Source organism: Rhinopithecus roxellana, chromosome 6, assembly GCF_007565055.1.
Source record: "Rhinopithecus roxellana isolate Shanxi Qingling chromosome 6, ASM756505v1, whole genome shotgun sequence".
Taxonomy (NCBI): Eukaryota; Metazoa; Chordata; class Mammalia; order Primates; family Cercopithecidae; genus Rhinopithecus; species Rhinopithecus roxellana.
Genome location: NC_044554.1, coordinates 51,604,924 through 51,630,296, shown reverse-complemented (window position 1 = coordinate 51,630,296; position 25,373 = coordinate 51,604,924). Strand labels below are relative to the sequence as shown.

Sequence of the window (25,373 nt, the reverse complement as noted above, 5' to 3'; positions counted from 1 at the left end):
AAGCCTTTTGCTGCAAGGGCTCGCAGAGATCTTAAGAAACCAGAACTAGTCTCTATTCTGCTTGTAAACCCCCTTCTTCCTAACCAGTCTGCTGTGCTTAAGACCACTGCTTGTCTTTGATGATTGAATAATCACAAAAAGCATGTGTGCCTCTTTCCTTATGTCAGAAGCTACTCCCCAGATATTGAGAACACAACCTGTTAATCAGGTAAAGCTGTTAATAAGACAATTGCTTTCTGCGGTAAGAGAGAATGCACCTTGCAAAACTTTGGCAGGGCCTCCAGGGGAGGGAGCAAGATCAGAATTTATTGAGAATCGGAAGTTTGATTTAAAGCCATTATTTCAATGTGGACATGTGATTAACGCTGGGTATGAATAAATCGATAATGATTGGGTAAGAATAACGATAATGTCCTGGACTGGTGGGAACCGCAAGGTGAAGATTTTGAGGCCAGGGATTCAGAGAATCTTGGGGCACACGCTGTCAGTTGATGCTGTTGATGAAAGTGTTGGTGGATCTTTTGGAAAATTCCTGTAATGAAACAAATCATTTACTTGCACAGGACAGTCCCAGAAATGTAAAGGAGATGGCAGAATAGCAAAGGCATGTTCCTGTAGACAGTAAGGTCACGTTTTGGTTCACTGTCCAGACTGAGGGTGGGGTAGACAATTTGGGTTCTCACTTAGGATGAGTCATTTCCCCCCAGCCCAGTGCCCTCCTGACTGGCCTGCCTCTACCACCACAGCTGTGCTGGACATGTCCAAATGACTGAGTGAATACAGTCCAGGCTCAGTCTGGGACCCTGACACCCTGAGGTCTCCTCCTCTCAGCATTAACAAGACCCTGTCTTCTCTGGGGTAGGAATCACTAAACTGTGCTGAGTTGGGGTCTGTTTTTTCTACACCATGGACAGACAAGCAAGGTGGGCCAGAAGGAGGGTGGGCAGGAAGAGAGAAGAGGGACAGGGTAGATGAAGACCATCCCTACCTCTGGAGTGGTTGTCCAGAAGGGGCCAATTCCTCCAACAGCCCTTTCAGTGAAAACAGAAAGCCCCTGGAATGTGATGATGGCTCCACAGTGCTGGATTGCTATGGAAACTTAGGTCATTTCTAAGGTAATTTCAGAAGTCTCCTCCCCGTGGCTCTTCTGGGATGCTCTTACAGAGGTTTGTAAGCTTCAGAGAAAGGGAACTTGTCAGGCAAGCTTCTGACCCTTGAAACAAGTCACAAATCAAAGAAAAATGCTGGTTTTTGAAGTAAATGGAGAGACTCCTCCTATTAGGCTTAAAAGCTGTTCCCAGGAAACAAGAGGGAGAAGCAGGTCAAAGCGAAGAGGAATTTTCTCTCTCCTGTCATCTGAGAATCGGGTCATTGATTGCAGGGGTGGGGGGAGGTTGAGAGTAGAGGGGTTAAAGACAGGTAAGAAGTGACCAAAAATAGCCTGACCCAAGGAACGGGGGCACTGTCTGCCCTCCTGAGGCTCCTTGTCACCTCCACTCCTTGATAGCTGAGATGTACTACAGGGTCTAGAGCCTGGAGGATGGAATTGAAGCCACCAGGCACCAGGGAAAACCGGACCAGACCAGACCAGACACAGGATCCCCCTGAGATAGGCTGAGAGCACATTCTCAGTGAATAAGTCAGAATGTGCAGACAGGAGGGAGGGTGCCTGGCTCCCTCTGGGTACCAGAGACTCGGAGAACTGGCCCAGATTGAGAGCCAGGGAGCAAGGACTCAGCAGCAGCCCCCACCGTGAGCCGCCAGGCACACCTTGGCCCAGGCAGCCTCTCTGAACCTCACTGGGGATTATGCAACCTGCAGAGGAGGTGGGTGAAGCCTGGCAAGCCTGAACGATTCAGCAGTCTGTACAACACAGGGGCCTTTAAGACCTAGGGGAGAGGGACTCTGGGAAGGTCTCAGAGCATTACACTGGAGAGGATCTATGAACACAGTCCCTGAGCTGTAAATGAATTCTGCTCTCGTGGATGTACCTACTCATCCTAACAGAGCCTGGGCTACTGTTAGGTGGGAAATGGCTTGTGTTTCCTTACCACATCTGAAATAATTGGGGAATGATGGCCTTTGCAAAGCCACTGTACCTCCCTGACTTTCTGGAGTCCTGATTTCAAACATACTTTCCTATGATTAGATCATTTCTTATACCTTGTGTCTTGATTTGGGGTTTGGAAAATGCACTCACCCTATCAATGGATGTTATCAAAAGGTCAAGGACTTCTGAGATGTAGCTCTGAAGGAGGCAAGCCCATCCCCACTTTAGTGAACCATTTGAACATGCCCAATGCTTGTTATTCCTGAAATGGACAGCCAGTTGTTAAGTACCTACTATGTCCTGGGTGCTGTGGAAGAGAAAATAAAATCAAACCCATCTCTGCCTCAGGGTTGCTCACAATTGTAGAGAGGAGCCAGACACCTGGATCAATAAGAGATAAATTAGCTGTTTTCTTTTTCAGGACTGAAACCCTTAAGTGCAAAAGAATTTTGTGTTGTTTCAGCAGAAAAGAGGGCATTGCCAATCCATCCATCTACCATTCTTGGGGCAGGAAGTTTGTGGTCACCCAAAAAGGGAGGAAAGGGGGCCATTTATGTTTTGGGTAACACCTTAGAATTCACAGAATTTTAAAGGGAGGATAAGGTCTCATTTGACCTGAAAACCCCCATAGGAGGCAGGTGGAAGAGGTGGAGAGGGAAGAAGATGAGCAGACAACCTCATCTACTATTGACAGCAGGTCAATAGTAGACACTATTCCAACATTATCTCCCTTTCATCTTCCCAGCAGCCCTTTAAGGTTGGCATTACCATCCGAATTTTGTAGATAATAAACTAGACCCAGAGAGCCATGTTTGGCTCCAAACCCAAGTTTGGAGTCATGCAGTTAAGTAAATGGTGGAGTCTTAATCTAAGGTCTTCAGACTGGTACCCATTCTTACTTTTGTGTTCCTGTGACAGTGGGAGAAAATAGAATGTTACTGGGAATGCCACTTGGAGTAAAGGGACAGGCCCCCAAAACACAGGCTTACTCACATGCGTTCATTCATAGCCATAAGCCAGAGGGTCCTCCTCCACTCCCACCAGCAAGGGGCAGGCAGATGTTGTTTGGGGTACGAAGGAGGAAGACAGGTCAGGAAGGCAAAATAGAGCCACTTTTGTTACCGAAGTGTTGACAAAGGCCTCAAGGCCAGATGGAATGAATGTTATCTGGAGTCAGACTCAAAAGTTCTACAACCCTGGGCAGATTTCTCCTTTATACACCTCTGTATCACCACCTGTAAAATCATACCTCCCTTGTAGGGTGGTTATGAGAATTAAATGAGTTGATGTGCAAAATGCTCAAACCCTGCCTGGCTCTAGGGAGCACTTAGTTCATTTTTAATAATGTGTGCTCAGTTTAGCACTGACTCCTACTTTCTCTGCAGTTCCTAGCACTCGCTTAGAGTTTAAGTACCTTGGACAAGGTACTCGGCCACCTCATTCCCAAAGCCAGGATTCAAACTCAAATCTGTTTGATTCTGAAGCTGGGGCTTTTAATTATGCAGCGCTGTCTTCCAAATAACCAGTAACTTACTGACACAGCTGTGATCCTCAAACAGCTCATGACCTGGTAGGGTAAGAGACGACTCCACATGGCCATCTCATCATGCATGGTACACGAAGGGCAGTGTTCTTGGGCTGGCAGGAAAGAGGAAGCTGGTTCTGTTCATAAAAATATTTCTTAGAGAAATAGGAAAATGAGTCTCTTTGACTGGATATATGAACATTTTTATGTGTTTTAAGATAAACGGCAAAGCTTGGGGCTCATGAGGCAGAAAGGATAATCCTTACTTATTACTTCTAGAGCTTCACTACCAACCCACTTTATCTCTTGGAGTCTCTGTTCCTGCCCTGTCTTGGAAGCTGGTTTCTTGGAGATGTGCTTACTCCTGGCTGTTTCACCTGTCACCTGTCCTTGACCCTCCTGTTCCTGACCTCACTAGGGTTGACCTAGCTCCATCTTTCGTGAAACTCTCATCCCTTTTCTTCTATAACAATACACTTTTGATTTTTCCTTTTTCCTTTGCCTTTTCTGTTTTCTTTGCCCTTTTCTACCTATAAATATAGGCTTTTGACTCTCTCTGCTTTTTACCTGAAAACATGTCGCCTTGTCAACAACACACACCATCACGGTGATGATTATCTCTGCACAAATGAATCTGGAACATGTCTATGGAACAGTCTTTCCTGAGCTCTGGCCTCATGTTTTAAAAATGTTTTCTAGACATCTCCACCTTTCTGGAACCTCAGACATACTTTGACCCAGATTTGCCCTTTCTCTATATATGTTGTGCATGTGCTTTATGTTTACTGAGTACATGCTAAGGGCCTGACTGACTGTAGGCACCCAACACATGTCTGCTCTTACCTTTCCCTTCCTCCAGCAAATGAACTTGTTTTCTTCACTTCCTTCAAGATCAGTCTATTACCTGAGTCATCTTCCACTTTTCAGTTTTCACCCTTACCTTTCCATCAATTGCCAGTATCTGCTAATATTTCCTTTGCAATATTCTTTGCAGCTCATTCATTTGTTTCCATTCCCTGAGTGCCATCTGGGCCCTTAGTACTATTGCAGTAGTTTGGGAGTCATTTAGCCGTTGGTAGAAATCTCTGTCCCACCACTTAGTTGCCAACCTCTGAGCCTACATTTTCTCATCTGTAAAATTGAGATAGTGCTGCTTACCCTGTAGGGTTGTTGTGTAGCTAAAACAAGTTAATATATTTTTTAAAAATCTAGCAGAGAGTAGGCACTCTATAAATGTTCATTTCCCTGCTTTCCACTAAATTCATCCTTTACAGCATACTGTTTTTCTAAAATATACTTACGTCATTACTCTGATGAAAAAATGTTTTGTGGCCCCCTGTTGTTAAGAGAATAAAGGCCAATGTCCCTAGGCTGGAGTTGAATGTCAGCCATAATCTTGTCTCATGTGCCTTGGCCACAGGCCCATGAGCCACAGGTGTTCCAGTCACCCCAGCCACTGACTGTCACTGCCTCCGTGACACCCTTTTCTGCCTGTTGAAGTCTGAAGCTGTTGTCAAGGCTTAACTTACAGTCAGCATCTTCTAGAAATCTTTTTGAGTGATCTTACCTAGACCCAGACTCCTCCTCTGAACTCAGACCTCACTTTGTTCCATTTTGATGGTACTTGCCTCATTGTGAGTGTCTTGGACAGTAGTGATCTAGTCATTTCCTAGCTTTCCTCTGAGTCAAAACCTCCTGAGTGGCAGGGGCTCCCTTCCTTGTGGGTGACTCCAGTTGTTATTTTGCTCATCTTTATTTTAAGGCTTCTGGTAACTTTTACTTATTGGGCTTGGATCCTGTCTGCTAAAGTGACATAAATTACAGCCAGTGCCTTTTTCCTCCAAGTCTTTCAAATATTTGGAAACAACTCTATCACACTCTTAAGTGTCTGCTTTACAAACTAAGTTCAGCTCAATAAACATTGATTGGATACCTACAGTGTCCTAAACATTGTGTTAATACCTAGGACACGCAAATAGTAACTTACATGGTCCCTGTCCTTAAAGACTGCCCAGTCAAGTGGTAGAGTCACAAAAGTGCTCAGAGCAGCCCATGACAAGTGCTGTAGCAGGGCACATTGTGGGAATATGGACAAAGGGTGCCTCCCTCTGCTGGGGAGTCAAGAGGCCTTGCAGGGGAGCTAATGATTGAGGCTGAAGCAGGAATACCCCATTCTTCTCATTGCCACTCGAAGGGCTTTTAATGTCCATCTATCAAAGGAAACTGCTCCTAGACATAGAACTGGCAACTTTTCAGAAGCAGTATGCCAAGTCTTTATTTATTCATTTTAGTTTAGGATTTCACATGTCATTAATAGATTTCCATTTTTATATATCCCTATGTAACTAAACTCTGTTGTGAATGAAGCAAAAAATCCTTTATCTAAAAAGAAAAAAGCTTAAGCAGCTTTATACAAAGTTAACATGTAAATCTAGTATGATATTTGACCCTCCAATTTGGACCCTGGGTAATAGGGAATGTCAAGAGCTGTGTCCTTCCCATTGCCACCCTAGCAAAACCTAAGAATCTCTTCTTGAAGTGTCTGCTGCAATCCCAGGCACAATTTATTTAAGATAATAATTAATGTAGTGACCCCTCGGGCTCAGCTCTTAACATTTTCAGATAAGTTCCATCAAAATCACATTTCCCAAAAGCCTCTGGCTCACAGCTTTTTATAGTCCCTGAGTTAGCATGGCTAAGGGAAGTGGGGCAGCCATTCTCTTCTCATCTTGGCCTTCCACCTAGGCCTTATGCTATAAAGTAGGAAACTTCTCTCCTCTCTTTAGGAGGATACAGACTCCACCTTTTAAGGCCTTACTTGCCAAAGGAGAAGTGACTGCCTTCTCCAATGGTGAGATTGGTGGGAGAGGAGGCCAAGCTCGTGGGGCCCAGCACCCTTTGGGTCCCCTGCCCTTGCTCACTTCTCCATGTGGTCAGCCTTCCTGGGGTCAGGGCCCAAGACCCAGGCCAGTTTCAGGAGGCCACTTTGGGGACCTTTCCTCTCCTTTCCTCTCCTCTCCTCTCCTCTCCTTCCTTTCCTTTCCTTTCTTCCACCCACCAATAAGAGTCAACACTTCTGGGCGAGTGTATTTGCTCTACAGACTCAAATATTCCCTCCTAAAATGTAAGCCTGGAGAGAAAGTATTGGGGAGCTTGACTGTGGCCATGGGACAATGGAACAAGCCACAGTTGCCACTGTAGCCTTGTCAGTAACAGAGCTGGTATATTTCTCCTCATCTGCCTCCTTTCTGTGGTTCTTTTCTCATTAGAGTTTGAATTCAGAAGGGGGTATGGAAGATGAATGAATAATTCTCATTCCTCAAATAAATCCCCGAGAGGAAAATAGAACTAAAAGGGCTGCCAGGTAGAGACCCATTCCCAAGGCAGAGAGTTGGGGGGAGGGCCTGAAGGGAGAAGAGGACATTTCTGATGGGCTGAAATCCACGCTGAGCTCCTTTGGGTCTGACTACCAGCTTCCCCTGTCCACTGGTTTAGTCCCTGACCTGTTGAGAAGCTACAGGGATTCTCATTGAAAGGGATTTAGTGCTCTGATCTTGATTCATTTCCTTTGTTGACCTCTCTGTCCTAATCCTCATGGAAAACTCATGTCCCTTCAGAAGGAGTCACCCTTCTACCTGACGCTAATAATGTGTGAAGTTGTACACAGGTTGTGATAGGTTTCCCTAGTTCTATGAAGTGGTCAGATTTTACCAACTAGGCTTGAGACTGTAGGGCCCTCAGAACCTCCTTGGGACCACATTTGATAATGATAAGCCCTCTTCTTCCAATCTCACCAGCTAGTTGATGAATCTTATTTAAACACCATCATGTTAGGGTCCTACTGGAGAAGAAGAGAGCTTCTCTGCTTGTATTAATTTCAGTGTAACTGGAGAGGCAATCAGTACAGATGTACATGAAATTGCTGTGATGAGAGGCAACCTAAAAAGTGGCTAAAGTGTGGGTTTGAATCCTGGCTGTAGTATTTACTGTGTGGCTTCAGGCAAATTACTTCACCTCTCTGTGCCTCATTTTCCTCATCTAAACCTTATAATGTTGCTTCGAGGATTAAAGAGTTAACATTTGTAAAGCTCTTGGAACAATGTCTATCATATTATAAATACTACATGCAAATGATTTATCCATATAAAGCTATGTATGCATTTAGTGACCCAGTGGTGGGGTGACAGCATGCAAAATTCACTTGGGTTTAGGTTTTCATCTCAGAGAAAAGCCAGGGCCAAGCTGACAAATGTGCTGGGCATATGGAAACATAGCCAAACCAGGTGGCAGGCTTGCCTGATCTTTTGGCTACCACCCCAAGCTTCTCCCTCTACTAATTAACATGGCATTGGCTTGAATCAGATAGGGCAGAAACCAGAGAGATTTCATTCAGGAGACAATTTATTCCAGACACTTAAACAGCTGGGGCCCAATCCTTCCATGCTTAGAATCAAGGCAGTTTAGAGCTGAGCCTCATATGCACATTGATGTCAAATAATGACACCTAATGGTCTCATCCACCAGCCCTTCTGTGCATGTCAGGAGGTGAGAAGCAGTGTCCTCTCTCCAGATAGTTCATGTTTGACAAAATAAGTGACAGCTAGTCCTAGAGCAAGTCAGAGAGAAGAGCACCTTCTTACCCCAATACCTAGAGTCGCAGGATCATTTAGATGAAAAAGAAGGACCATGGAGATCTGGTCTTACCCCTGTATTTTATGGTTAAAGGGATCATGATCCAGAGAGATGAAGTTATTTGTCTACTTGTGGGCAAGGATGGGACCAGAACCCAGGTTTTTTGATTCTCAGTAGTGTACACTTTCCACAAAACCATACCCCTGTATGTTGTAGCCCCCCTACCAGGAAGCTGGTATAGGCTGCCCTGATGTACCCCTGGTCAAGAGAACCTTACGACTACCAAAACAGGAATTCAAATGCAATGATAGATCTATGTGTCCTGGGCCTCATGCCAGCCCTGGGGGGGTGATGCAGCTTTCTTTGCAAAAGCCTTGCATGGTACTAGAAGATGAATGGCCGGAGCAACCAGGAAGATGCAGTGCCAGAAAAGGTCTGCAGGAAGTTCTGTATTACTGTAAGTCTCATTCCCCAGCAAGAAACCCAGGGCAAGGTTTCCCTCTGCCCTACGGATTCTCCAAGTTTGCTCCATGGACCATTGTCATTCACCAGAAAGAGTTGGCTAGAACAAGGCGAGAGAAGAAAAGCAGGGGCAGGAAGATGGCACGCTCTAAGTGGCTTCACTCTTGGAAGCACACTAATCACAGCTTGAGGATGCTCCTTCCTGCACAGCTGTAGGTGCCACTCTCAGTTTAGTTAAGAAGCCAGTTGGATCCCACTAACTCTCAGCTCTGAACCAAGGCCCAGATAGATAAGAAGCTGCAAAGATTCACTTGGAAAAAATATGGGATGGTACACTCTTAATTCATTTCCTTTCCAGAACTCTCCTTCCCATCCTACATAGAAAGCTCAGAGCAGATCTTCACAACTTTTCATTTCACAGAACGTGAAATATCCAAGGCCAGGTGGGCCAAGTGGAGTGGGCTAGAGGTTACTTCCCCTGGAGGATTGTTTTTTCAATGAAAGCAGTGGAAGCAAGTGGAATGGATGGTTCTCAGATATTTCTGCAGCCAAATAATTTGAGGCTTTACAGCAAAATCAAATGTTTGCACTGTCACATGCTTTGAGACCTTCAGCAAATTATTTAGCTTGGGATGACTATGTCAATTACATAATTTATTTGCTGTATGTATCCTAATACATATACTCGTATAAAGATGTGTATATGTATAATTTTCATGGGCATATATATGTATGTATGTGTGTACATGTGTAGATCTATATAATCTCACAGCAACCCCAAGAGATACAGAAGATACAGAAACTGAGGCTGAACTTAATTCAGCCTGTGCCTGAATTAATCACTGTGACTACAGAATGGCTTCCTCATAAGAAAGAATAGTGTTGGTGTTTTAACCAAAGGAAGAAAGAAGGAGCGTATGCTATGTAGATTAAAACTAATAAAAATGCCACTCTCACAGTCATTTAATAAGAAAGTGTGATGTCACCATCAATGACAGCTCTGTATTCCAGAGAAGCCAGGGTCAGAACCTCTGTAGCGCTTAAAAAAGGTCCCCAACTTGGATATTTACTGCAGGATTCTTTGTAATACTGAAAAATGTGCAACTGTGCAGACATCCGTCAGTGTGGAGGAATGGTAAATTTGGTACATGCCTACAGTGTAACGTATTTCGTGGTTAAGAGTTGATGTATAGGCATGGAATGCTATCAAAAGAACATTAAGTGGTCAAAGCTAGATACAGAAGAGTAGGTATGATTTTATAGGTATAAAACTTACAAGAATATATACAAACAAAGAAAAATGGAAAGAGTACACACCAAACTGTTGGCAGTGTTGGTTGAAAGTCAAGTAGGAAGAAGGACAGCATCTATTCAAGTCATGTATGCCTTTCTAGATAGATGGCGACCTTTTCTCTCAACTTTTTATTACTTTTTGTTTGTTTGTTGTTTGTTTTTTGAGATGAAATCTTGCTCTGTAGCCCAGGCTGGAGTGCAGTGGTGCGATCTTGGCTCACTGCAACCTTCGCCTCCTGGGTTCAAGTGATTAGCCTGCCTCAGCCTCCTGAGTAGCTGGGATTACAGGTGTGTGCCATCACACCCAGCTAATTTTTGTATTTTTAGTAGAGACGGGGTTTCACCATGTTGGTCAGGCTGGTCTCAATCTCTAGACCTCGTGATCTGCCCACCTCAGCCTCCCAAAATGCTGGCATTACAGGCGTGAGCCACCGCACCCGGCCTATTACTGTTACAATCGAGAAAAATAATGAATTAAAAGTAAGAGAGCAAACATTTCTTAAAAGGTCCCCAATTCACATTCTACAGCTATTTCCAGCACTTCTCTTATGGCTAGTTCCTTTTTCACATCCTATTTGAGATATGAGCCTAACCAGCTTCTTCACAGACCCACCAATGTCATCATGTACCCCCACTGGAGGCTGTAAACTCTTGGATCTAGGAAATAAGTTCCATTACCAAGGAGGGTCTGTCTCAGAAGTGTATCTTGAGATCCTTCCAAGTTCCATGCTTCTGGTTCTGACAAAGTCCACAGAATGAAGGGTCATGAGTAAGCACTTCCTCTGTTCTCCTTTGAGAGCAATTGCTCCCGGGGTAGCATTTACAAACCTGGGGTGGGATTGAAGGAGAATGGAGTGGGTGATGGAAATGAAAACAGCAAACTTTTTTTGTCCTTGAGAACAATTTTTCTTCAATCTCACTTAAAGCTTTCCATTTCTAATATTATACCTTACATGTAGAAAGCAATTTTAACTCTTCACATTCATTATCATGGCTCTTCAAAATAATCCTGCAGAGAGGGTATTGTTCTGATGCTGAATTCCTGCAAAAAAAAGAAAACTGCTTTCTGAAATCCAAGGTGTCCATTGAAACACAAGGAAGGTGTGTACGTGCAAGGGTGCATGCACCTGTGCGCGTGCACACGCACACACACAAACACAACAATGTAATACACAAACACAACAATGTAATACACAAACACCTCAGCAATTACATAACAATTTAAGAAAGGGGAATGAGGGGACAAGGTATAGTGTGTTTACTTCATTCTCCTTTAGGTTTCTATTTTTTTTTTTTTTTTTTTTTTTAGACAGCGTTTCACTCTTGTCACCCAGGCTGGAGTGCAATGGCACAATCTCGACTCACCGCAACCTTTGCCTCCCGGATTCAAGCAATTCTCCTGCCTTAGCCTCCCAAGTAGCTTGGATTACAGGCATGACCGCCTCTCCTGGCTACTTTTGCATTTTTAGTAGAGATGGTGTTTCTTCATGTTGGTCAGGCTGGTCTTGAACTCACTCCTGACTTCAGGTGATCCGCCGCCTCGGCCTCCCAAAGTGCTGGGATTACAGGCATGAGCCACCATGCCTGGCCAATGTTCATATTTTTAGTTATAAGCTGCACAGCCTAGAAATCCCATTTGTCCAAGTGATGGGATTGAATGCTCAGTGCTGTGTGTGATACTAAAGGAGACACCACCACCACACCAGTTCTTGAGAAATTCACAGGCTAGCTGAACACAAACTAAAACAAAGAATAGGAGGTGCAATTCATTGGTAGGTTGCTGTTTCGGACCATAAAAGTTTTAAAATTTCCGTAAAAGTGTGGATAATCTCGTGCTAGGCATACTTGGGGAAGATATCTTGGGAGATTCAGGACTAGGATTAGACCATAATGGGTAATTTCAAAGACTCCGTATAGACCACAGGGAGGATGAGAATTTCAGACTCCAGTCCAGGAGACAGGACAATGGCACTTAGACCTTAATCAATTCCCATTGTAATGAAACCGTTTGAACACCCTGCCAATGTCCCCTTCTATTTGCTCAGCCCTTGGGATGGCTTCAGAAGTTTATAAACGCTCTAGCTTCAGTGTAGAGGCTACCAGGGCCACTGATCTTGTGACCCAATCTAAACATACACCCAAAAGAACAAGTGGATTGATGGGAGCTGAGTGGAAGTGAGCATAATTACCTGGGTGAGGGAGATTAGATGGAGAGAAAAAAAAAAAAAAAAAAGAACACAAGATGCCTAACAGCTATTATTTTCTATGGCTATGTTAGATACATGTTCTGGCTACAGGATGGCCACAAGGTCTGGCCACACAGATATTCTTATTTCATCCTGTGTTGCAAAGTAATATTAATACACCAATTACTGTATATTCACCTGTTGTATTACTTTGTCAGGGGTGCTACGACAAAATATCACAGATCGGGTGGCTAGAACATTAAAAATTAATTTTCTTACAATTCTGGAATCCAGAAGTCCAATCTTAAGGTGTCAGCAGGGTTGTCTTCTCTGAAGCCTCTCTCCTTTGACTTGCAGACGGCCTCCCTCTTCTGCCTCTGCACAAGGCCGTCCCTCTGCGTGTGCACGTACCTGGTGTCTCTTTGTATGTCCCAACCTCCTCCTCTTATAAGGACACCCGTCGAATTGGATTAGGGCCCACCCTAATGGCCTCATTTTAATTATCTCTTTAAGAGCCCAATCTCCAAATATAGTCACATATGAAATACTAGGGGTTAGGGTTTCAACATATGAATTTTTCAAGGGCAAAATTCCTGTGTTTCCATGGCCATCCGTAGATACGTAAAAACCAAGGGAGAAGACTCCGGGTTCTATGATAGGAATCTGGACATACTCTCTTTGGAACTGAGACCAGCCTCTATGGATGGACCAGTCCCCGTAGTGGCTTCAGTTGGGATGCTGCGTTGCTATAGAATGCTCACACCTGGGTGCAGAGCAGCCGTGTCGTGTATAGACACAGCCTCAGGAACACAAACCCTGCTTGCCCCAGAGGCTTGACTCCCGAATTCTACTCCTGGCAGTGTCTGCCTAGAGCCTTTGCACAGCTTGCAGAATCATCAGTGATTTTTGCCCCAACCCCATCCCTCTCAGCATGTTCTCTTTCTGAACACATCCACCCTCCCCTGCCTTATCCCGACAAATCCCTAAGGCGCCTTTGATGTAAAACCCTGTGACCTGCCTGTTGAGCGCTGATGATGCAATCGTGTATAATTCAACAGTAATTTATATTCCGTGCAGGTCTGAACAAAGCTATAAAGTGCTCTCGAGAGCTAAATGCGGCTGAAGCATTTAATCTAAGCAAAGGCAGGGTTTTGTATCATCCACTTCCCAGGATGGATGTGCCACTGTGGAAGGAGGAGGCGCTCTCCTTCTGTTTGCTGATTTGCTTCTTGTTGGTTTTAAAGATTGGAGAGCGGATAGAGGGAGGTGTCTCATGGAGGACTTGGCTGCTGCTTCTCTGACCTCCCTGACATGCACACCCACGTGGGTGTTTCTGCAGAGCCTGCCTTGCAGTGACCTGTAGGGCTCCAGTCAGAACAGAGGCCCTGTCACCACATAGCAACAAGGGAGGAAGCCAGGATTGGGGATCTGCAGACACCATTTCTCATTCCCAGGAGCAGAAACTGTCACACAGATGGATATCTGGCTCTAGAAACCTGTAGAAGTTGTCCACCAGTGAAGTTGTGGGCACAACTTGGTCACATAAGGAATAGATATTTGGGCAAATGCCTGTGCACACAATGTGTAACTGTCCTGAATCTCCATGAGAAGCCTCGTGAGGGCCTCGGTTTCCTAGGAGACGGCTTCTTGAATTAGTAAGAGCATTTCTGCTGCCTAGCCTGAGGCCTCAATTTTGATGCTGTTTCTCCACAGGGTCCATCGCTGTGTCATGACTGCCGTGGCTTCTCTGAGAATCCCCAAGTGGAGTGGAAACACATGTTCTAGCCTCCCCTTTCTGTGTAGGCTAACCCAGCAACAAGCAGACAGGAAGCACCGCCTTGTCCACCTTATACACTTGCAATTAGCACTCAGAGTGAGCTGAGCAGGGAGTTAGCTCCGTAACTCTGCATATTAACTCAGAAATATTTTGGTTATTAACCTTTAAGGTGGTACTGGGAAAGAGCCATTGTTGGGCTGGCTGACTAATAGTTCCCTGGTGACATTTCAGGGTGACAAAAGAATTAGCTGCTCCCCAAGAATGCTATCCCTGCCTGGCACTGCCTAACATTAGCGACACATTCCAGGGATCCAAGTTTCTGTTTTCTCTGGCTACCCGGTGGTGCTTTCTAACTTTCAAGCAGGGATTCACTGATGTCATCATTACAACACTACCTATTGGCCCCAGAGCAGAAAGCGGGACTGTGAGGAAACAGCAGAGAGCGTGGCTGATTGGACTTTCTTAGCCCAGGACTTTGTAATTTTAGGACTGAAAGTCCCACGTTCCAGGCGCCATCCTCCCTCAAGTTGCAGGCAAACTAGAATGGTTGGTCACCCTACTAGGGAAGCAAGACTTTGGAGGAATAAAACAAGTAAGGAACTTACGGAAATTTGGGCTTATGGAGGTAGCACTAAAAATTTGTGTGTGGCAAGGGAACACCTTGAACATGTCCCTGGGGATGGGGTATAGAGAGAAGGAAATAATCACATGAACCAGTCGTGCGAGTTCAAGTCAGAGGAGAGCAGGATGTTGCCAGCAAGGATGTGTGATGTGGGGAGAGAGGAAAGCTGGGAACTGCAGGACTGGAAAGACCAGTGGAGGGTGGGAAGGAGTGAGGGGGAAGCCTGGAGCCAGGGCAGCTTGGAAACTGAGGGAAGAGATATCCAAGCACGAGGAAGTTGTCAGATAGTCAAAAAACTAAAATTAGCAAGAAAACTAGAAGCTAATATTTGGCAACCAGGGAAATACGAATGGGGGATAGCAGCAATGTGAACGTGAAGGAGACGGAGGAGGAAGCTATGTTTGGTGCTGTGACAAGGAGTGAGCAATCTGGGCATGAAACTGGCTTTCACCCTCACAGTGTGGAGGGGTCCTGGGGGAGTAGCAGGTCCAGAGCACTGAGACTATCCTCCCCTCTTCAGCCAGGTGTTGACAAGGGCTCAGAGATGGGAGTTGTAAGGTGACGTTGTAGATGTGATTCCTGAAACAGCTTCAGGAGAGGACAGTCATCAAAGGAAGCAGGTGGTGCCTCTGAGCCAACACAAGGAAGAATGTGTGTTTACATAGCCCGTTCCCCACCTCAGCTATGCCTTCCTACTCACAGGTGTTTACAGACGGGGACACCGGAGCTCAGGGGTCTGCAGGGTGCTGCTGCTTATATGTCAGCAGGTCTTAACAGCACAGCTCTCAGCCTGCAGCTACTTGGGGTGGTACCATCCCTTCTTCTAAGTGGACTCCTGAACTCTGAGCCAATGCCAGTGAGAGTTCTGGCACAGAAAGGGTAATTAGTTTTCATTTCTCATTCCAACCAGCTGCGACTGGTTGGCTGCAGCTAGCTGCCTGGAGGGCTGGGTTGAGTAGGAGTCTGAGGTCCCTTCCAAAACCAGCAGGAAGAGGGTTGAGAACAATTTGCTGTTTCTGCCAAAGGCACAGCCTTGCCACCCACAGAGTAGCCACTGGACTTTGCCATCCAAAGGACAGTTCCTCCAATGACCTACCTTAGCTCCCCTCGCAGATGGACAAAGCTGATGATTTTCAAAAATGTTTATGTCACTAGAATTCTGTCTTCCAATGCAATTTCACATGGAAACAGATCAAACCAAAGCTATTCTGGCCAAAGAAAAGAGAGGGTTAGGAGTCTCTTCTACTTCCTGCCCTCCTTCCCAGTGGCAGCTCCTGAGGTGCCCCCATGGATCAGGGTTTGAAAACCACTGGGGGAGGTGCTACTTCCAAAGAAGGCCAGGGAGTGTCTGAGAGAATGACATTTGAGCTGAGATCTGAGCAGAGCTGGAGGATGGCCATTCTGGGCCTAGGAACAGCCAGTGCAAAAGGCCTGAGGTAGGGCAACCTTCACTGGCTTGAGACACAGAATGCTCTCTAGTGTGGCCAGAGTGTAGGGAGGGTGGGAGTCCAGGGTGATAAATGAGGCTGGCTAGGTAGGCGGGATGCACTCAGGTACGGCCAGATGTGCAGGATACAGGAATACGGGCATTTGGATTGTGTTCTGAGTGTGATAGGAAGCTATTGGAGGGTTTTAAGCAACAGAGAATCATAATCTGATTAATTTTTTAAAATACCACTGGGTACTCTTTGAGGGCAAAACTAAAAGGCAGGACTCCAGTGATCTGTTACAGCGGTCTGTGTGAGAAATGCCAGAAGCATGAGCCAGAGGGTAGCAGCAAGCCTTTCAGAGGTTAGAAGCGTAGTAAGGGTTGTCTGTGAGCGTGCCGTCGTATCGCAGGCACAGAGCCCTAGGACAATGGGGCACTGAGGTGAAAGGAGGGATGCTTTCCAGACCTAGCGGGGACCCTTTTCTGTTTATGGTCTGCAGAAACCCTGTGCCTCCTTCAAGACCCTATTCCTGTGGGAAACCCTCCCCGACCCAGCATTATCATCAGTATTTGAGTATAACTTACCAGTTGCTACTGGGTATTTATGACTTATGCTTTTCCTAGAGACTACTAGACTTGGGAGGGAAGTCCTCTCCTCCAGCTCCTGATTTTACAGATGAGGGACCCACCATTCAGGGCTGATAACAAACTCAGGTCTCGTCAGCCTCAGTCTGATACTATTTTCGCTTCATCGTCAACTTTTCATTTATGCATGTCTCATATCCCTGCCTAGAGCATAAGCTTTTTAAAAAAGCTTTTTATTTTAGATTAAAGATTAATACTCATTTTAGATTAATTAAAGATTCTTAAGGGCAGGGATCATGTCTTATTCTTTCTTTTATGTCCCTAGCATGTATCATAAAGCTTGATCCAAACATAGAAGTTCAACAAATATTTGCTGATTTGCTGTTCTGCATACTAAGGTACCCACAGCCACAGGAATGTCTCCCTCCTTCCCCATCATCACAGTTACTACGCCACCAGTGCCACCAATGCCACCAATGGCCCCTCCCCAAGACCTGACCTTGCTTACCACCAGCCACCACTCCTACTGTCATGACGGCCCTGGCCAGTGTTATGCCTGGCACTGCTTACAGCCAGTGTGTGCAGCACACAGCAGAGCCCAGCTCCCAAAGGAAGGGTTGGGGGCAGAGTTCTTTTCTTGTTGTTGTTACACCATGACTACAGTTAGTGTTGGAGTCTGATTGGGATGGGGCCCAAACCCCAGTTCATAGTGGGCTTTCCTAAGAAGATATGACTATGCATTATTACTATTGATTCTAGTTCTTCGATCCTCACTTATATATCAATAAATGCTCATGTGAAATACAGTGACAGATCCCGAAGACTTAGCCCCAGAGGCCATGGTCTGTTCCTGCTGGGGAGAGCAGGACTTTATCTTTCCCATAGAGGGGATGCATACGGACTCTTTTCTGAGCAGAAGCCCCCTCATCTGCATCAGTAGCTCTCCCCAGGCCTGTGCCACTTGCACAAGGGACTGCTGCACTTTGGGTAAATGGAGGAGGTTGCAGTTCCCCATGTTGTAATATCTATTACTGTCCTTTAATTGAGACATCTTTTCCAGCAGAGCCATTTAAAATATTTTCCTAGACGACCTGCCCCCTAACCTCAGCTAGTCAATGGGGAGGAGTTTTGAACCCCACACTCCCCAGTTTGCCACCAAACCATAGGCAGAGAGTTGCGTTCATCACACTAGACAGAAATCTGTGTCAGTCAGGGTCCTTGCCCATATGTCTCCCCTTTATCCCCCTCTCTATGGGATTCAATCAATGTTGGTCAAAGCATATCATTCCTTAAACTGTCAGAATATGGTGCTGAGTAGGAATGGCACCACATTATTCATTCAGTCCCTTTATCGAGGATCTACTATGCACCTACATTTATCTATTTCTAATTACTAGTACACATGTTCAAATTTGAACTTCTATGTGAAGAGGCACATAAAAATATAAATTATTGGCTAGGTGTGGTAGCTCACACTTATAATCCTTATAAGCCCAGAAATTTAGGAGGCCAAGGTGGGTGAATTGCTTGAGCCCAGGAATTCGAGACCAGCCTGGACAACATGGTGAAACTCTGTCTCTACAAAAAAATTAAAAATTAGCTGGGCATGGTGGCATGCACCTGTAGTCCCAGCTACTAGGGAGGCTGAGGTGGGACGATCACTTGAGCCCTGGAGGCAGAGGTTGCAGTGAGCTATGATTGCACCACTGCATTCTAGTCTGGGAAATAGAATGAGAACCTGTCTCAAAAAATGTATATATTAAAAACATATAAACCCTTACTCATAACAGAAAACAGTAGCATGTATGGAAATTAATCAAACCTCTTCCAACTCTTCCCTCTTTGACACATGGAATTTCCGAGCAAGTTGTATCAATGGTCTACGTTAAGGGCCATCTCAAGTGGGAGCCATAAAAGTGTTTTCCCATCTTTGGGGATATTGACAAGAGCTAACAGAAGGAATTTCAAAAGGTTCCACAGTTACAGAGCAACCAACAGGAAGTAAAGGCAGGAAGATTCCTCATCAACTCCGTTAGTATAGCAGAACAGCAAGATGAAAGTTATGAAGAAGTCGAGTCATTTTCTACTGGTACTTAGGTCCACCTGGACCTTATCCCTTCACTCCCCATTCATCAGCCACATCCTTTGTGTCTTGCCTGCCCTGTTGTTTAATATGGCATGATAATCATGTATATTCAGCTTCATCAGCTACTGTCAGCTTGGGAAGACCACAGTTTCCTTGAGGTCGATCTCCTGTCTCAGAACAAATGACTAGACTTCACCAGCATAGAATGGCTTTTGATAAGAAGAAATTTCTCCATTTCTTTAAGTATCCTCTGTAGAAACAGCTTATATAAAGTCCTTCGGTGACCTCAATCCCATCCACAGCTTCAGTTTATGAGATGATGACTCATTCCACATTTCTGGCTGAGAACTTTCTCTCAGGCTCCAGATCCATGTTTCCAAATGCCTTGAACATCCCAAGGGTCGCTTGAACTTGATCTCACCTCACTGTCCCCCATTTCTGTCCTAAATCTAAATTTTAGTAAATTATAGCATTACACATCCAATTATAGGTTCACAAACCAGCAATTGGAAGCATCCACAGCAGGTGAGGCACAGGTAGGCTGGCTTTGGTCTGCTGGAATTTGGTTTATTTGAAAGTAACGCCAAGACACAGCTTCCTCTTGCTCTCTCACCCCAGGCAATTGCTCTTGCCTTGGCTGTGTCCTGCAGGCTGCCTCATTCTCCTCTCCTGCCCCTGCTTCTACCCACCTGGAATCACTTCTCCAGGCCATACAAAGCACCTTTGCCCCACACAAGGATTCAAGCAGGCTGACCAACAGGAGTCATCTTGAGGAACTTGTAAAAACTATAGATTCCCACCCTCTGATTCAGGGAGTCTAGGCTGAGACTTAATCCAACCTGGGGACCATCAGAGAATTCAGTCTGAGCCCTAGTGCACAACATGAAAAAAACTATGATGTTCTGTAACTCCCACAAGTTTGGAGTACTGTTCTCACAAGCACTGATGGCACTACGCACGCGCATCACACACATGCACAAATGCATCCACACACATGCACAAATACAAATGCATACATGTGTGACACAAATACATTTTAGTCATACTGTCACTGTGCCCAGGTCACCTTCAGTTGTTTCTACAAATAATCATTGAGTAAACAATCATCCACTAAGCCATTCGGAGCTCCCAGCTCTGCTCCCACCTTGCCAGACCCTTCCACCGTCTCCCTGATGACCGCGGCAACCTCCTAACTGGTCTCCCTACCTCTGGGCTGCCCTCTACACTTCTGACTTAGTGGTCTTTGGAAATGCGGATTGAAGTCACCAAAGTGCCGAGACCCTACATAAAGCTCAAACTTCTCAGCTCTGAAAACAGTGCTTGCCCAGTATCTGGGGCTTCATTTGGTCTGCCCTCCGACAGCCACTCCTCAGTGTACCCTCACCATAGACATCTTCATATCTAAATCTTACACATGTCCATGCCTAAATATTTGTCCCCAGGTGGGAGTATTTTCTTAACTTAAAATGAAATTACTAGGATGAAGGTATGAGTATTTTAAAAATCACTTTTCTGCAAGGAAATACTAGCTTACACTCCCCGCTGGAGTCTATGGGACGATCTATTTTACTGCCCCCTTACTAGTTTTGGAGATGATCTTTAAAAAACAAACAAACAAAAAAAGCAAAGCAACAACAAAATAAAACACAATGTTGCTGATTTGATAGATTATCATTATGCTTTTAATTTTCAATTCTTTGGTTATTGGTAAAATTGACCATTTTTCACATGTACTATCCGTTTTTATTTCTTCCTCTGTGATCTGGGCTTTGGCCGATTAAGTTTTATCTTTCTCCAGTAAAAACTTGTTTCAAATCCTATAGCTCCAAAGTGTGGTCATTGAGCCAGCAGCATCAGCATGTCCCAAGAACTTCTTCAGGATGCAAATTCTCAGGTCCCTACCCCAGACCTCCTGAACCAGAAACTGTGGGTGTGGGGCTCAGCGATCTGCTTTGAGTCCTCCAAAACGATAAACTGCCCTAACCCATGCCAAATGAGGGAGAAGGCATCTGGAACCTAGGTCTAGTGCAACAAGGGAAACCTGTGAAATGATCCACCTTGTCTGGCACCAGTTGTAAATAGTACAGTGGATGAGACTGCACGCTCTGGAACTAGCTTGCCTGAGTTTGTAACCTGACTCTGCCAGTTACTAACTGTGTGATCTTAGACTTAAGCTCTCTGGGCATCAATGTCCTCATCAGTAAAATGGGGATAATATAACCCACATCTTAAGAGTTGTTTTATGAATTAAGGTTTCAATACACGCCACATACTCAGTGAGGCAGCGTCGTTGTCTGGGGTAATTATCCAACATCTGTCATCTCACACCAGGACGCAGACACACAGAAGTGGGTTTAGGAGCGGAGGTTTAATAGGCAAAAGAAAGAGAAAGAATAGCTTTCTCTCTCGCAGAGAGAGAAGGGCGCCCAAGTGGGACTTCCAGTCTGTGGCGAAGTGCATAGGGTTTTATAGACTAGCTTGAGGCGACGGCATCTGATTTACATAGGGCTCAAAGATTGGTTGAACCAGGTGTGACATTTACATAGGGCATGATAAAGCTGGCCACCCCATCCTAATCTTTTCATTATGCAAACGGATTTTCTACCTGGTGGGTACCATCTTGTTTACTCCTTACTGTTCATGTGGTTGACAAAGAAAAGGGAAGATGCAGCCACCATGTTGAACATGCCTAACTCCCAGGTAGCCTTTTCCTATTGGCACAGCTGCTGGTATGCACCCGTGCAAGCTTCCAGCATGCTTATCCATGTCTGCAGCTCAATTTTACAGGCTGCTCGTTTGCTCAAAGAAATGATTTTGGGGCTGCTTTTTATTAAAAGGAAAACCTTACCGAGGACTTCTTTACCCTCACTATCTGCCTAAATAATTCATTTTTAGCCACTATATCATTAGCACAGTTCCTAGCACATAGCACTTAATACTTATTTTAGGGTCAACTGTGGCCATTTAAATTCTCATGAGCTTGTGAACCTCATTCTTCCACTCTATATTTTCTTCCTTGTCTTCCAGGAAGCTTCTGGAAAAAAATTAGGCTAGCTCTTAAAGAAACAAGGCTCAATCTTAAAGAAACTTGGCTGTTAGAAAGCAAGAGTTTTAATAATAAATATAAAATGAAATGCACCTCCTTTTGTTCCTTCCCTGTAAAAATGCTTTTCCTTTTTTTTTCCTTCCATTGATCCAGCCCAGCCTTCCCAAACTCTACATCCTTCTTCTGCTCATTCCTCTCATATCAGTGGTTACACAAAGAACAGAAAATACAGCAAATCCAGAGGAAAGTTATTGAATTCATTTTAGGCACACCAAAAACTTGTTGTATTCGTTTAAAATGGGTTTATAATTCTAAACCATTTTATATCATTCTACCTCTTATAGCAGTTTTCTTATCAGAGACTGATATGAGTACTATTTTTAAGAGGACATCCCATCATCAATAAGTTTGTGAAATTCCTCATAAAGTAGGGTAGATGAGTTACCTTAATATTAATGTGGATGATGCGTGTTCATGGGTGAGAAGTCATGAGCAGGATTCCCCGTCTTTTGACTCTACCTCCTTCCCACTTTGTAAAGGATCTCATAGCATTAGCATTCCAGAGAGAACATTTTGGGAAATGTCTTATAGGAAAAAGGAAAATATTTCCAGGTTTTGGAAGAATTGTTGGTGAACAGGTTAAAGGAAAACCTAATACTGTATGAGTAAGTCATTATGTATAAGAAAAAGATTTTTTTTTCTCTTTAAAGAAGTAGCAAACAGGAGGTGTTTTCCCTGTCTCCAAAGAAATACAATGAATTTAAAATGCTTTAGGAAAATGAACTGAATGCGCTTCTGCTCACTCTACCCCACACAAAATGCTCACGAGATATCTATTTAGTATCTTCCCAAAGGAGAGACTTCCCGAGTGTGTCCAAGAGTGGGCCATTATTGGAGAGTCATGAACTGGTGATCCTTTAATGTTATTCTCCTCTCTATGAATATTTCCAGATATTGACCTTGGTGATAACCTGCTCTTACCTAGACTTTCCATTTTTCCTCCTTAAAAAAATTGAAAATGTAATAATCTTAACTTTTCTCTTTCTCTCTCCCTCTCCTCTCCCCTTTCCTTCTTCATTTTCCCACCCCGTGTCTTTTCCCTTATCCTCCAGGAACCTTCTGCATCATTTCACTGTGCACCTGTGTGGCCGGGATCAACTTTGAGCTGTCACGTTACCCACGCTACTTGTACGGACTCCCTGATGATATCAGCCATGGCTATGGCTGGTCCATGTTCTGTGCATGGGGGGGCCTGGGCCTCACACTCATCTCGGGATTCTTCTGTACCTTGGCCCCTTCTGTTCAACCTGTCCCGAGGACCAACTGCCCTAAATCCAGACCCGAGAATGGGACAGTGTGCTAAAAAACAAACCCATACATACATATATATATATAAATATATATATATATATAATATACATATATAAAACAAAACTAAACTAAATCAAGACGATGCCAGTGCCAAGGTAGAGTTGAGTTGGCTCAGGCACCTGCATCTCGCCGGACTTTGTGTTGCCTCATCTCTGAGATGGGGAAAGTGTTTCCATCCTGTGGCTCTTCCATCGGTTCTTGACTTTTGGCTTCATGGTCTCTTGAAGACAGAGCAAACACCACCACTTGCGACCGCATCTTGATCCCCATCATTGGCGAGGACGGGGTGGTGAAGGGACATGGCAGGGGTCTGAGGCAGCACAGATGTAGAGAAGGAAGTGCCACCCACTGGGCCAACAGGAGAGGACGCCACCCCTAACCAGTCATATCACAGGGTAACAAAGCCCTTAGTTCCTAGAATGTAACCAAATCATTGAGGCCATTTTCAGAATCACTTCTTCTCCTGCTCTTCCTGTTCGGACTTCCTTCCCAGCCCACCAGCAACACACAAGGAGTGGAAGAGAAAACAAACTGAGAAGGACGTTTTCTCTTTGCTGCTAAACCTTTGGACAATGTTTCATAGGTGGGAAGGGAAGAGAACATGCTGAGAGGCAAGATCTGCATCAATGAAAGGACGCTTCGGTGGATGCTCAGACAACCCAGTCTTACCTTCCAGCTGCCTTACACCCAGTGAAACAAGAGGCCACCCTGTCCCCAGCCGCACCTGCACTCCCTGGGCAGACTGGAGCCTTGGAGTCATGCTGTGATGTGTGTGTGCGGGTGTGCGTGCATGTGTACTTTGGGCAGTTTCCTTTTTTTCTTTTCTACCTTTTAAATGGAAATACTGCATTATGACTGTTGTCTCTCTATCACTGTAGTGGTTTCATGGCCCCAGATAGAGGCCCAGAGACCTAGAAATTGTCATGAGGGACAGGCCTATAAGGGTGCCAATTCTGCAGCTACAGATCCCTGGAGCGGTGTGTGCGTGCGTGCGTGTGTGTGTGTGTGTGTGTGTGTGTGTCTGTGCGGTGGATGTTTCTTGAGTGTGGGGTCTTATTGTTTGTGTTACGTTTTTTTAAATTATTGTTTTTGGTATAGCTGAAATTTCCAGAGGGCAGAACCAAGAACAAAGCCACTGGGCCAGAGGACCCCTGTGGTTCTCCACATTACAGCTCTGGGACTCTGCATGATTTAGTCCTCTAATTTTGGAAGTTCAAGACACAGCTGGGCACATAGGCCATGAGAGAAGAGGGGGAACACACGGTTTGGGAGGGAGAAGGAATGTTGCTCTGGTTGCTGTTGTACAAGAACATAAACCAACAAGACCTTCACTCCCCATTATAGAAGCTGTCCTTTGTCACTGGACATCTCCCCTTTCCCTAGGGGTGACCTCTGTACAAGTGAAAGGAAGTAGGTCACATGCAGAGAGAGCACGTCCATTTCCCATGGGCTCAAGTTTGTATGATATTGTGTAAATTAATGCAGAACTCTTGACTCTTTCCATCCTCTTCCTTTCCCTCCTGATATTCAAGGCTATGAATCCCAAAATAACAGTCTTAGTGGCTAGCACCCAAACAGAGGTGGAATAAATCCACCCCAGTATCTTGGGCTCATTTGAGCAAATTAGCACTGCAGGTGCTGGCAAGCAAAGTCAGCCAGAGAGTTGCGAACACTGTAGGGGTGGGAGTCTGCTGGAGTGGGCTGGAGCCACTCACAGTCATCTCAGTGACCCTGCTGGTGCCCAATAGCTCTGGGGAGGCCAGGTGAGAATCCCTGAGCTGGTGTAGCCGTGGTCAGCTGTATAGCAGAGAATCCCATTGTTTCATAAACAAATATGCTTTGGGAGCTTTGCCAAGCACTCAGCAGCCTTCCTTCCACTGCTGTGTGATCTGTTTCATTTACCTGTCTTCCAACCCATCTTCCTACCATCCTCCTCCTTTTCTCACCTACTAACCACTTACCTTCTCTCTGTCTTCCACCCTCATCTGCTCCTTTGAACTGTGTGTGTGTAATTCATATCTGGATATGATATGACATCTGATGTGCATGAATGGGGTTGAGTGTGGGTCTCTCTGTATGTGTATCTCTCTGGTGCATTTTGTGTACGTTTGTGTCAGTACACACCTGCACACAGGTGTGGGTGCACTACTCAAGACTTCCTTACTGGGGACGCTGGTCAGCATCTGCAAAAGGTCTCATGTGTGAGTTCCCTGTGTGTGGGTGTACTGGGCGATAGGGTAAGGTGTATAATGGGAAAAGTTGTTAGCTTCCAGTTGGGGTTCTAAGGATTATTTTTAAAACAAATGATT

The 25,373-nt window shown here is 45.0% G+C and overlaps 1 protein-coding gene across 1 annotated transcript in view; it reads left to right on the top strand.

Annotated features, from left to right (window-relative positions):
* The window catches only part of TMEM178B (transmembrane protein 178B), a 395,175-nt gene extending 372,119 nt beyond the window's left edge, over positions 1-23,056 (top strand). Inside the window, exon 4 of the mRNA XM_010359815.1 lies at positions 22,806-23,056. Within this exon, the coding sequence (XP_010358117.1) occupies positions 22,806-23,056 (251 nt within the window). The remainder of the gene's footprint in view (positions 1-22,805) is intronic.
* The last annotated feature ends 2,317 nt before the right edge of the window (positions 23,057-25,373 follow it).